Source organism: Oncorhynchus mykiss, chromosome 18, assembly GCF_013265735.2.
Source record: "Oncorhynchus mykiss isolate Arlee chromosome 18, USDA_OmykA_1.1, whole genome shotgun sequence".
In the NCBI taxonomy this organism is placed as follows: Eukaryota; Metazoa; Chordata; class Actinopteri; order Salmoniformes; family Salmonidae; genus Oncorhynchus; species Oncorhynchus mykiss.
In genome coordinates, this window is record NC_048582.1 from 4,929,963 (window position 1) to 4,943,630 (window position 13,668).

General features: G+C 41.3%; 2 protein-coding genes across 7 annotated transcripts in view; one reads left to right on the top strand and one right to left on the bottom strand.

Moving 5' to 3' along the window:
* Positions 1–13,668, bottom strand: part of LOC110528894 (oocyte zinc finger protein XlCOF6-like) — a 680,129-nt gene that overhangs the window by 117,900 nt on the left and 548,561 nt on the right. The gene's annotated exons all lie outside the window — the stretch shown is intronic.
* The window catches only part of LOC110495595 (zinc finger protein OZF-like), a 147,679-nt gene that overhangs the window by 34,049 nt on the left and 99,962 nt on the right, over positions 1–13,668 (top strand). The window contains exons 1-3 of one of the 6 annotated variants that reach the window (XM_036951097.1): positions 3,304–3,426; positions 3,856–4,390; positions 7,083–7,327. The exons of 1 other annotated variant lie outside the window; for it this stretch is intronic. In XM_036951097.1, the coding sequence (XP_036806992.1) occupies positions 7,225–7,327 (103 nt within the window). In that variant the 5' untranslated portion in view covers positions 3,304–3,426; positions 3,856–4,390; positions 7,083–7,224. Of the gene's footprint in view, positions 1–3,292; positions 3,427–3,655; positions 4,391–7,077; positions 7,328–11,432; positions 12,947–13,668 lie in introns of those variants that run through there. 4 more of the 6 variants (XR_005037303.1, XM_036951095.1, XM_036951096.1 and 1 more) reach the window with 4 other exon arrangements.

A 13,668-nucleotide genomic window follows, 5' to 3' on the forward strand; every position in this document is an offset into this window, starting at 1 on the left:
TCGCCACAAACCTGTCTCGAAGCTCAACAGAGATGTTTTTCTACTCTTCTCCAGATCTGTGCCTCGCCACAAACCTGTCTCGAAGCTCAACAGAGATGTTTTTCTACTCTTCTCCAGATCTGTGCCTCGCCACAAACCTGTCTCGAAGCTCAACAGAGATGTTTTTCTACTCTTCTCCAGATCTGTGCCTCGCCACAAACCTGTCTCGAAGCTCAACAGAGATGTTTTTCTACTCTTCTCCAGATCTGTGCCTCGCCACAAACCTCTCGAAACTCAACAGAGATGTTTTTCTACTCTTCTCCAGATCTGTGCCTCGCCACAAACCTCTCGAAGCTCGACAGAGATGTTTTTCTACTCTACTCCAGATCTGTGCCTCGCCACAAACCTCTCGAAGCTCGACAGAGATGTTTTTCTACTCTTCTCCAGATCTGTGCCTCGCCACAAACCTGTCTCGAAGCTCAACAGAGATGTTTTTCTACTCTTCTCCAGATCTGTGCCTCGCCACAAACCTCTCGAAGCTCAACAGAGATGTTTTTCTACTCTTCTCCAGATCTGTGCCTCGCCACAAACCTGTCTCGAAGCTCAACAGAGATGTTTTTCTACTCTTCTCCAGATCTGTGCCTCGCCACAAACCTCTCGAAGCTCGACAGAACATTTCTTAGACCTCATTGCTTGGTTTTTGCTTTGACTTGCATTGTCAACTATTTTGACAGGTGTGTGCTTTTCCAATCATGTCCAATCATTTGAATTTACCACAGGAGGACTCCAATGTAGACACATCTCAAGGATGATCAATGGAAACAGGATGCACTTGAGCTGAATTTTGAGTCTCAGAGCTAATGGTTTGAATATTTATGCAAATGAGGATTCATTTTTATAAATTTGCTAAAATGTATAAAAAACTTTTTTTCGCTATGTCATTATGGGGTATTGTGTGTATATTGATGAGCGGTATAATTTTTTTTTTGTATAAGGCTGTAACGTAACAATATGTGGAAAAAGTCAAGGGGTCTTATATAATGCCCTGTATATGCTTTAAACTACAATTTAAGGATCTGAAGTGGTAAACACAATGGCATAATGGAAAATGCATGTCCAATGGTTATCTCTGTATTAGTATTATCCACATTAAAACACCTAGGTAGATTAGTGGTTATCTCTATTAGTATTATCTCTGTATTAGTATTACCCACATTAAAACACCTAGGTAGAGTCGTGGTTCTCTCTGAATTAGTATCATCTCTGTATTACCCACATTAAAACACATAGGTAGAGCAGAGAGGACAGAGCATGTGGCTTTGTAACACACAGGTGTTTCATCTCCACACTGGGATGATTTTAACAGTGCAACGCCACACAGGCCTCATGCCTCTCAGGTAGGAGGGTACCAGAAATAAATGAATAAAAAACACAAAACTAATGAAGGAGCACACAGGGCCACAGCACTTCAGGAGCACACAGTCACCAACAATATGTCCCTGGCGTCAATACTTTCAACTGGCTCAGCTCGCTGTTACAGTACAGCACCACCAAATTCCATTTATTAAGTAACCGTCTGTCTTATGTTACGTTTTTATGGTTACATATCACACTATTTTGAGAGTCCCATTTTTATTTTTAGTATGTTACATCTCTATGAGACGAGGCTGCACCTTAACCTAAATTATACACAGCAGGTCAAGAGGTGTGTTTTCCCTTCAGCATCTGCATGTGGCATAAGCTCACCCACCTCACATCATGAATCTAAAATGGTTAACCTTGGCTGTGAGTGATGGGGAAAAAATCTGACTAAGGCAATTACTTGAATAATTCAATGGATGTTTTGTTTACAAACTTGATGAGTAATTTGTCTTGTTAAAAAAATATATTGACTTCGCTATGGGGCCGTCAATGGGAATTGGGCCGTGCTGCCGCTGAACTGCAGTACCGAAAATGCCCTCTGAGCACAGTGGAATGCATGCTTGTAGACTGGAAGCCTGGCCCCTTGATCCGAGAAGGGTGTAATTGCAGACCGCAATTTGGGGCGTTCTCTGATATCGGGTGTTTCATCGTATCAAGTTTACACCAATTGATGCTCCCCATTGGTCCTTAACCGTTTCTTTTGCGTTGGGTACAACAGTTGTTGAGAACTGTAGCATTGTAGCTATGCCTAACCTTAACCCTTTTCCTAACCTTAATCTTAGTCTCCTAACCACCGTTAATTATCATAACCTGCCACGTTAGTTATCCAATCCTGCATGGTAAACAAATCCCTAACCCTCACCCTTTTCCTAACCTTAACCTCAGTCTCCTGACCTCCACTTTAATTGTCCTAACCTGACACTTTAATTATCCTAACCTGTTATGTATGCTTTGTGCCTAGTTAAATAAATAAACAAAACATTTAACAAATAGCCTCCATCAGTTTCATAACACCGAAACTGACCAATGGCATGTATCCATTTTTATTATATCAGGGAACATCCACATCAAGAAACCGTACAGTAGTTCTCCTACTGGGAGGCGCCGGAAATAGATTAAAGAGTGATTGGTGCTGAGGAAGCTATGGCAGGGGATGCCCCGCAGCCTGTTGAGATTCATAATGTCGTTTACCAGTTGAAGGATACCGATTGTAGAGATAAATTGTATGTGCGGCTGAAAGGTTTATGGGAGTTCAGGAATTAACATTGGAAGCATTGCAGGCAGTGGTTAAAAAGTACCCAATTGTCATACTTGAGTTAAAGTAAAGATACTTGAGTCAAGGAAAAGGTGAAAGCCACCCAGTAAAATTCTACTTGAGTAAAGGTCTAAAAGTATTTAGTTTAACATATACATAAGTATCAAAAGTAAATGTAATTGCTAAAATATACTTAAGTATCAAAGGTAAAAGTATAAATCATTTCAAATTCATTACATTAGGCAAAATAGACAGCACGATTTCCTTGTAGTTTAAATGTAGGGATGGTCAGGGGCATACATAGCGCGCGTTCCTATGAGTGCCAGAGGACAGAATAAATGATGAAAAACGAACGCCCAACACCCCTTGAATACGGCCGGTGTCAGTAAACACAATATACTTAAGTACTTTACACCACTGATTGCAGGGAATACTGACTGAAGATGTTCCTCGCTACGAGGCCCATGAGACTGTGTAGGGATGTGATTTGAATCGGACTGTGACTGAACGAGTGGGATGTTGTTATTTATCTATTTTTGTATTCTGTTTTGACGTCGTTGTTTCCACAATGGACATGTATTTTCTTCTACAGTTTATTAACCGTACAGTAGGTGGCGGCAGACACGTTATATTGTGTAAATGTCAGGATACGAGAGAAGAAGATGACGCTGTTGCAATGTCGTAGTTGGGAACAGGAAGTTCCGGGTAGAAAACGACAGAACTGTGTTATGTCGATAGTGGTTGTGTCCGTTTCAAATGTATTATTGTAGGTATGTAATAGCACGTTTTAAACTTTCTAATGTCGAAAGAATGTATATTATGTTAGGTAACAAATCCGTCAATGTATTATCACGTTTGGTAAAGGTTTTAATTGTATGTGTTATTTTGGGGTCAAATCGAGTGAGTGAAGAAGGTGATTAAAAACGATTTTTCAAGTCGCATAGGTAGACTTCGGGTTTGTCTGAGTGTATGTATATAATTTAGTTAGTCATTTCATAAAGATTCCATTTATTTAAGTTCGTTTTTACATGTTCTTGGTTTTGTGTAAAATGTTTATGAGCTGGTAAATAGCCTCGTCCGAACCATCCTGATCTCGCGAGTTTACATGCACTGTTTCGTTAATGTAAGCTCGCGAGATCTGGATGGTTCGGACGAGGCTCGTCAAATGGCGGCTTCAACGGTTTTGGTCGTCTTCCTAGGAGTTTGCTCGTGGGGAAATGGCGACATGAGGCTGTGTGATGGAGTGTCAAAATAGAGAGAAGCTAGCTGAAGTTATCCTTCACCATTTGGAGAGAGAGGCCAACTGCATGGAATGGCGTCGATTAATGCGGATGAATCGGAGCACGTATCAAACTCTATCCATGGAGGACCAAGTGTCTGCGGGTTTTCGCTCCACCCTTGTACTTGATTAATGAATTAAGGTCACTAATTAGTGAGGAACTCACCTCAACTGATTGTCTATGTTTTAATTGAAAGGAAAAAAATAAAACCCGCTGAGACTCGGTCCTCAATGGAATGAGTTAGACACCCCTGAAACAATTGAAATGGAGAGAGAGTTTGAGAAGCAACAGCTGTGCTGGAATGCGATCAATGTGGGGGACAGTTCTGATGATATGGAGCCGGAGGATGAGGGCCTAGTATTTGAATGGTCTGTAGTGGAAAGACATAGGAAGAACAGAGATAATGATACTGGAAGCAGTGGCGCATGTAGTATAGAAACTCCAGAGGTCCAAGGTAGGGAGCTAGAGTAATAATGTGTCACAGTGGAAAGTTGGGATGATGTTTGAGGAGACCACAGGGCCTCATTTACACCCTATCTGATTAACCAAGGCCTTAAAGAGACGGGAAGTTCAGCTGGGCAGGATCCGTGTCCATGGTAGATTGTTAATATCTTGTGCTAGGTCAGGTCTCTGCAAAGGAAGATTTTTCAAATGGAAAATCATAATGGGACGAAGCTCAGGAAGATAGAGTGGTTGAAGCCTAAAGGTTGATCAGTAGGAAAGAGGGTTAAAGAAGTGAAAGCTTATCAGTGCTGTTGAGGTGTTAGGTTTTGTCTGGAAAAGTACAGAATAGGATTCCTTAGCTTCAATGTCAGTGATTTTGACCCAGCCTCATCAATCAACCAATCAAATGTATTTATAAAGCCCTTCTTACATCAGCTGATGTCACAAAGTGCTGTACAGAAACCCAGCCTAAAACCCCAAACAGCAAGCAATGCAGGTGTAGAAGCACAGTGGCTAGGAAAAACTCCCAAGAAAGGCCAGAACCTAGGAAGAAACCTAGAGAGGAACCAGGCTATGAGGGGTGGCCAGTCCTCTTCTGGCTGTACCAGGTAGAGAGGAACCAGGCTATGAGGGGTGGCCAGTCCTCTTCTGGCTGTGCCGGGTGGAGATTATAACAGAACATGGCCAAGATGTTCCAATGTTCATAGATGACCAGCAGGGTCAAATAATAATAATCACAGTGGTTGTCGAGGGTGCAACAGGTCAGCACCTCAGGAGTAAATGTCGTTTGGCTTTTAATAGCCAATCATTGAGAGTATCTCTACCGCTCCTGCTGTCTCTAGAGAGTTGGAAACAGCAGATCTGGGACAGGTAGCACGTCCGGTGAACAGGTCAGGGTTCCATGACAGCAGGCAGAACAGTTGAAACTGGATCAGCAACAGTGAATCATCACAGTGTTTTTAAATGCCAAAGAATGGGACATGTAGCTGTTGAGTGGAAAGATGTGCCAAGTGTGGTGGGGAACATGATTACAGTGAATGTTGGAGCAATGTGACAGTTAAGTGTTGCAATTGTGTGGAGGACAAAGAGCAGCATTTGGTGGATGCCAGGTGCAGAGAGATGCTCAGAGTAATAGAATCTGTCTTGATGTATCATATGCAGAGGCTGTAAGACAGACTGGTGGAACTACAGTGCAGACTGATGGAGCTTCCATGGTTGGTCCTGTAGTAAGAGGACCTACTGTCAGACTGATGGAGCTTCCATGGCTGGTCCTGTAGTAAGAGGACCTACTGTCAGACTGATGGAGCTTCCATGGTTGGTCCTGTAGTAAGAGGACCTACTGTCAGACTGATGGAGCTTCCATGGCTGGTCCTGTAGTAAGAGGACCTACTGTCAGACTGATGGAGCTTCCATGGTTGGTCCTGTAGTAAGAGGACCTACTGTCAGACTGATGGAGCTTCCATGGTTGGTCCTGTAGTAAGAGGACCTACTGTCAGACTGATGGAGCTTCCATGGTTGGTCCTGTAGTAAGAGGACCTACTGTCAGACTGATGGAGCTTCCATGGTTGGTCCCGTAGTAAGAGGACCTACTGTCAGACTGATGGAGCTTCCATGGCTGGTCCTGTAGTAAGAGGACCTGCTGTCAGACTGATGGAGCTTCCATGGCTGGTCCTGTAGTAAGAGGACCTACTGTCAGACTGATGGAGCTTCCATGGCTGGTCCCGTAGTAAGAGGACCTACTGTTAGAACTGGTCTTTCTACTAGTCCTGACATGGTTTCGAGGCCTGTTCAGAAATCTTGTGCCCATGAATGCACTGTGACAAAGGATACTTTAATAGTGAATCATTTGTACTTCATAGTTTTCATTTGTAAGGTTATCAACAACTTGGATTGTGCAAAGCAGAAATACCAGGTTGAAAGTTATCTTGTAAACTGCAGCAGAGTTGTTGGGGGTAACAGATGTTACTGTCGGTATGGTTTTTGATAAGCTGGATAACCTCGGGGTGGATTGTCTCAGCATGATATAAACCCCAATGTTTGCAAACGCAGAAAGGGATCTATTGATATAGTTTATTGGGGGGTGTGGGAGGGTTTTTTGGGGGAAGGGGAGGGTGTGGTAGGAGTTAATAGGGATTTCTTGTTTTATTTTCTTAGTACAGAATTAGACAGACATGGACCTTAAAGGTTTGTTTGTGGACCTCCATGATACCATAGGAGGTCTGCATCAACGGACTTCAGTGCAGGTAGTGCCTCATCAGAGAGAGAACATTTCAGTTGCTCTACAGTTCTGAAGCTGAATGTAATGGTTATCAGTTCTAATATTCAGACACGGATAATTCTTACTATGGTGTGAACGGGAAATAAAATAGGTTTTTGTGAGTGAAGTAATACAGGGAAGACAAGGTTATTCATAAAAATAGTACATCGTGCTGCCTAAATCATACTGCAACCTTGTCCTAAATTGTTTTATGCATTTTTGTGAATTTAAGAAATCTAATGTAGATTAAGTGCACTTATGTTGTGCAATTTAAAATGTGTACTTCGTGTCTAATGTGAATTAATGTTTTGTCAAGGATTAGCTAGCTACCTGATCTACTGAAATGAGATAATTGAACAAGAAAAAAAGAGAATATATTTTTACAGAATAAAGTGCCAGAACTGTCAACACTAACTTTTGTGTCCTTTTGTCTACATAACTACAGGCCGACTCAGATTAAGAGGCCGTTAACATCAACAGTGAGGACAAACCCAGCCTGCTTCTCTCCTTCCACACTGAGTCCAAACCTACAGTCACTGGGTCCTGATTGTGACAGAGGAGCCCAGTTTGCACTGCAGGATCCAGAGATGGCATCAGTGAAGCTGGAAGACTGCAGTCAAACACTGGAGCTGAATGTCATCATTAAAGATGAAGAAGAGGAGGAGGAGATTGGTACATCTGTTAGTCATGGTAACAGCAGGTTCTATCTACAGTGCATCCGGAAAGTTTTCAGACCCCTTGACTTTTTCCACATTTTGTTCTGTTACTTCCTTATTCTGAAATTGATGAGAACTACAATTTAAATCCATCTACACACACATTACCACATGTCAAATGTCAGGTTTTTTAAATGTTTGCAAATGTAATGTTGAAGCCCCTTTGGCAGCGATTACAGCCTCTTCTTGGGTATGAAGCTTGGCACACCTGTATTTGGGGAGTTTCTCCCATCCATTCTCTGTCAGGTTGGATGGGGAGTGTCACTGCACAGCTATTTTCAGGTCTCTCCAGAGATGTTCGATTGGGTTCAAGTCCGGACCTCTGGCTGGGCCACTCAAGGACATTCAGAGACATCCCAAAGCCACTCCTGCATTGTCTTGGCTGTGTGCTTAGTGTTGTTGTCCTGTTGGAAGGTGGAACTTCACCTCAGTCTGAGGTCCTGAGCGCTCTGGAGCAGGTGTTTATCAAGTATCTCAATGTTCTTTGCTCCAATCATCTTTCCCTTTATCCTGACTCGTCTCCCAGTCCCTGTCACCACCATGCTTTACCGTAGGGATGGTATTGGCCAGGTGATGAGCGGTGCCTGGTTTCCTCCAGATGTGATGCTTGGCATTCAGGCCAAAGAGTTCAAACTTTATTTAATCAGACCAGAGAATCTTCTTTCTTGTGATCTTCGTCTTTTTGGTGCCTTTTTGCAAATTCCAAACGGGCTGTCATGTGTCTTTTACTGAGGAGTGGCTTCCGTCTGGCCACTCTACCATAAATCCCTGATTGTTGTACCTTTTGACGGTTCTTCCACCTCCAGAGAAGAACTCAGGAGCTCTGTCAGAGTGATTATCAGGTTCCTTGGTCACCTCCCTGACCAAGACCCTTCTCTCCCGATTGCTAAGTTTGGCTGGGCGGCCAGCTCTAGGAAGAGTCTTGGCATTTCAAAACTAATTATATTTAAGAATGTTGGAAGCCAGTGTGTTCTTGGGGACCTTCAATGCTGCAGAAATTTTTTTGGTACACTTCCCCCAGATCTGTACCTCAACACAATCCTGTCTTGGAGATCTACGGACAATTCCTTTGACCTCATGGCTTGGTTTTTGCTCTGACATGCACTGTCAACTGTGGGACCTTGTGTGTGCCTTTCCAAATTATGTCCAATCAATTTAATTTACCACAGGTGGATTCCAATCAAGTTGTAGAAACATCTCAAGGATGCTCAATGGAAACAGGATGCACCTGAGCTCAACTTCGAGTCTCATAGCAAAGTGTCTGAATACTTATGTAAATATGGTATTTCTGTTTTTTTATTTTGAATACTTTTGCAAACATTTTCTAAAAACCTGTTTTTGCATTGTCATTATGGGGTTTTGTGTGTAGATTGTTGAGGGAAAAATATTTAATTGATTTTAGAATAAGGCTGTAACGTGACAAAATGTGGAAAAATTGAAGGAGTCTGAATACTTTCTGAATGCACTGCTACGTTATTTTCATAAGTTCCTCTATAAATTGTGACCCAGCCTGTTGCTTGGTTGAATTTTGTAATTCGGACATCACACATCTTAAGCGATCTTGAGTTCTTAGAGAGTAGACTAAAGAGGGGAAATAGTCAAAATGCCAATTTTTAAAAAAGTTCTATGAAATGAGTCTGTGTAGTTACTAACCCTTGTGATAGTGAGTGGAGGATGATATGAAATGAGTCTGTGTAGTTACTAACCCTTGTGATAGTGAGTGGAGGATGATATGAAATTAGTCTGTGTAGTTACTAACCCTTGTGGTAGTGAGTGGAGGATGATATGAAATTAGTCTGTGTAGTTACTAACCCTTGTGATAGTGAGTGGAGGATGATATGAAATTAGTCTGTAGTTACTAACCCTTGTGATAGTGAGTGGAGGATGATATGAAATGAGTCTGTGTAGTTACTAACCCTTGTGATAGTGAGTGGAGGATGATATGAAATGAGTCTGTGTAGTTACTAACCCTTGTGATAGTGAGTGGAGGATGATATGAAATGAGTCTGTGTAGTTACTAACCCTTGTGATAGTGAGTGGATGATTTGAAATTAGTCTGTGCAGTTACTAACCCTTGTGATAGTGAGTGGAGGATGATATGAAATTAGTCTGTGTAGTTACTAACCCTTGTGATAGTGAGTGGAGGATTATATGGCTCATAATTTTCACTCCTTTTGCCCCTTCTTGACTTCCACTGTTACCAGGGTTGGGGTCAATACCAGATACTTCAGAAAATAGACTGAAATTCCAATTCTCTGCAATGCTTTTAAATTAGGAAAATTTGGAATTGGAATTTGATTTGTGAATTTACTGGAATTTAAATGACCCCAATTGACCCCAACCCTGACTTACCCACTTTTAGAATTGTTTTATTCCCCTGTATTGTTCAGCCTACTGATATGAATACATATGTCACCCGGTACAGACAGAAGAGGACTGGCCACACCTGATATGTGACTAGTTTCAGAAAACTAGGTGTATGTCACACGTCACTACTTCACAGTAGAGCTATTTGAACGCAAACTTTGTTTTAAAATCAAAATGTGTTTTTTGTCAGAAATGTCTTCTGGAACATGTGAACTTTCATGTGCCTTAATAACAAACTTGTACGTCATCTGTAAATACAAATAGAGTAAAACAATTCTGAGCCTAGTTGGTTTAGCCACAGAAAAAGCCAGCAACCTTCCAGCTAGCCATCATTGGCTGAGATAATGAGTGGGCTGGACATGCCTAGAGATTAGTTCAGATTGGTCTGCCATATAGCGCTTCTCTCTATTTGAGCTGGTCAGTAGGTTTAGGTAATCCTGTCTAATGCGGCTTTAAATAATATATATATATCGTAGTGTAACTCCCCACTTTCTGGAGGACCGAGTTTTGAAATCAGTGGAATTAGAGTATGATATGTAAGGAAAACACCTGTCTCTGGATTACATCTTCAAACTAAGGGTAACGATGACATCAGTGAGAGAGGGAGAAGCGTCCATCCATGTATACGGACGGGTAAGATAGTCTAGCTAGCTACATTTTCAAATATTACACGTTTCTAATTTTGTCAAAGTCGTTTTAATTTCAAGTTAAAGTGTTAGTGCACTGTTAGCTAGCTGGCTAACGTTAGCTTGGGTGCTTGACTACTGCTGTTAGGTCAGCTAGCTAACGTTATGATCAGTGTAGTGATATTATTCATATCTCAGAGAAATTTGCGTTGCTAGTTATAGCCTAATGTTAGCTGGCTAATATTGAACCTGGTTTGTTAGCTACCAGCAGATTCATGCAGGTTACTAACGGCAAGAGTTGTGACTGTGGTTCATTGTTTAGCTAGCTAGCTACATGTCTTAACAAAAGACTCCACTTTGCAAGTAACCATTTCAGTAGAATGTTTATGTCACTGCAACAACTATTGATAGACGTAGCTGGTACATTCGCTCTGGCTATCTACTCAGATTTCAGAGCACTCTCGTCTGAGTGTGCAAGAGCACAGAATAAATGATGAATTTACGAACGCTCAACAGCCATTGAATATGGCCTTGTCTGTAAAAGTTGACAAAAAAGCGTGAATTGTTGCCAACAGCACAGGGTGTGAACGATACTGAATGGGTGTAGACAAAGAGGTCTGCAGTAGGTGTACCAAAACATTCAAAGGCCATTTTCTCAAAAGTGAGGTTACAAGTTTGTCAACTTTTAAAACAGAATTACTCTCCTATTGTTCCTCAACTGTAGTGTATGATATACAATTTTCTAGCTCTGAGTCTACTTCTATCCAATGTATAAAAATACAAAAAATGTTGGTACATTAGATCAAGCCGGTCAGTCACATATGAATACATATGTCACCTGGTACAGCCAGAAGAGGACTGGCCACCCCTCAGAGCCTGATTCCTCTCTAGGTTTCTTCCTATGTTCCTGCCTTTCTACTGAGTTTTTCCTTAGCCACTGCACTTCTGCATTGCTTGCTCTTTGGGGTTTTAGGCTGAGTTTCTGTTCAACACTTTGAAAACTGTTAATTTAAAAAAGGCTTCATTAAAAAAATAATAGATCAATATCACACAAACTGACTGGTTGTTCTGATGTTGTTCACACAGGGGACCATGTTGAGACATTCTCTACATCCAGAGAGCAACAGCAGGAAGGTCACAGAGCTAAGAGGTCTCACCACTGCCCACATTGTGAGGAGATTTTCCCAATTCTATCAAAGCTAAAGATACATCTAAAAATACACACAGGAGAGAAGCCTTACTCCTGCTCTGACTGTGGGGGGAGATTCTCCCGATTGGATACCTTAAAATGTCACCACCGAATACATACAGGAGAGAAGCCTTACTCCTGCTTTGACTGTGGTAAATGCTTTAAAACATCAACTGAGCTAAAATCTCATCAGCGAAGACACACAGGAGAGAAGCCTTACTCCTGCTCTGACTGTGGGGAGAGTTTCTCCAGATTGGATACCTTAAAATGTCACCAACAAATGCATACAGGAGTGAAGCCTTACTCCTGCTCTGAATGTGGAAAGAGTTTCTCTCAACAGGGTAACTTAAAAACACACCAACGTATACATAAAGGAGAGAAGCCTTACTCCTGCTCTGACTGTGGGAAAGGCTTTAAAACATCAACTGAGCTAAAATCTCACCAGAGAACTCACACAGGAGAGAAGCCTCACTACTGCTCTGACTGTGGGGCGAGTTTCTCTCAATTGAGCAATTTAAGAAGACACCAACGTATACATAAAGGAGAGAAGCCTTACCATTGCTCTGACTGTGGGACAAGTTTCTCTCAATTGAGCAACTTAAAAACGCACCAACGCATACATAAAGGAGAGAAGTTCTCTCAGACCAGCTAAGATTAAAGTCACTCTATCACTTAATTCTCATTTGATAGAAGAAGTGGTAACAGTGAATTGGATCAAATGAAGAAAGCGTAGAACACTGTAATCTTATTGTTTCTCAATGTGATAGAACTGTACAGAGGAAAAGGATTGTTATAGAATGTTAGCCTCTCTTTACTTTACTGATCAGTGTGCACCTTGTCAGTTTTGGTGTGTTTTGTTAGATTCTACTGTAAACATGTTGAGATTACCTGGATTTTCCCTTAGCGTTGAAAACCCTCTGAGGGATCACTTGTTAAAACAATGCAGTGTGGTGGTTGACTGGGTGATACGGCTTCCTTCTGCAGTTTTCTGTCGGATTGAGTTAGTAGACACAACATGTATCAGATAGAGATGGGGTGATGATCAGTTTTCACCACTAGTTTGGGTATATTATTTTTGCTATTAATCAACTTTGTTTGAAACATCGACACTGAAAAAAAAAAATATATATATATATAAATGCAACATGTTTTTAGTTTTTATTTCACCTTTATTTAACCAGGTAGGCTAGTTGAGAACAAGTTCTCATTTGCAACTGCGACCTGGCAGACCTGGCAACATGTGAAGTGTTGGTCCCATGTTTCAAGACCAGAAATGTTCCTTATGCACAAAAAGGGTATTTCTCTCAAATTCTGTGCTCAAAATTGTTTCCATCCCTGTTAGTTAGCATTTTTTCTTTGCCAATATAATCCATCCATCTGACAGATGTGGCATATCAAGAAGCTGATTAAACAACATGATCATTACGCAGGTGAACCTTGTGCTGGGAACAATACAAGGACAGTCTAAAATGTGCAGTTTTGTCACACAACCCAATGCCACAGATGTCTCATGTTTTAAGGGAATGTGCAATTGGCATGCTGACTGTAGGAATACCCACCAGAGCTGTTGACAGATAATTGAATGTTAATTTCCCTACAATAAGCTGCCTCCAACATTGTTTTAGAGAATTTGGCAGTACCTCCAACTGGCCTCAACCGCAGACCATGTGTCTGGTGTTGTGTGGGCGAGCGGTTTGCTGATGTGAATGTTGTGAACAGAGTGCCCCATGGTGGCAGGGAGGTTACGGTATTGTTAGGCATAAACTACGGACATCAAACACAATTTTTGTGCCATTCATCCGCCGCCATCACCTCATGTTTCAGCATGATATAATACAGCTTTGTGAGGCTCATTTGAACTTGTTGAATTTCTGGGATCTTTTATTTCAACTTCATGAAACATTGGACCAACACTTTACGTTGAGTTTATATTTTGTAGATTTGTTATTTTAGTCATTGATAATTAATGTATTTGGATAACTGTAGTGAACTTAATGGGTCTACTAATGAAAAATAAATGTTCTACATTAATTTGTGCTGGTCAGTCTTTGTTTTTTGGGGGGTTTCTATACTGTAAATATACATTTTGAATTTTAAGAAATGAAACAAAATGTATATTTCGATCTCCTAAAA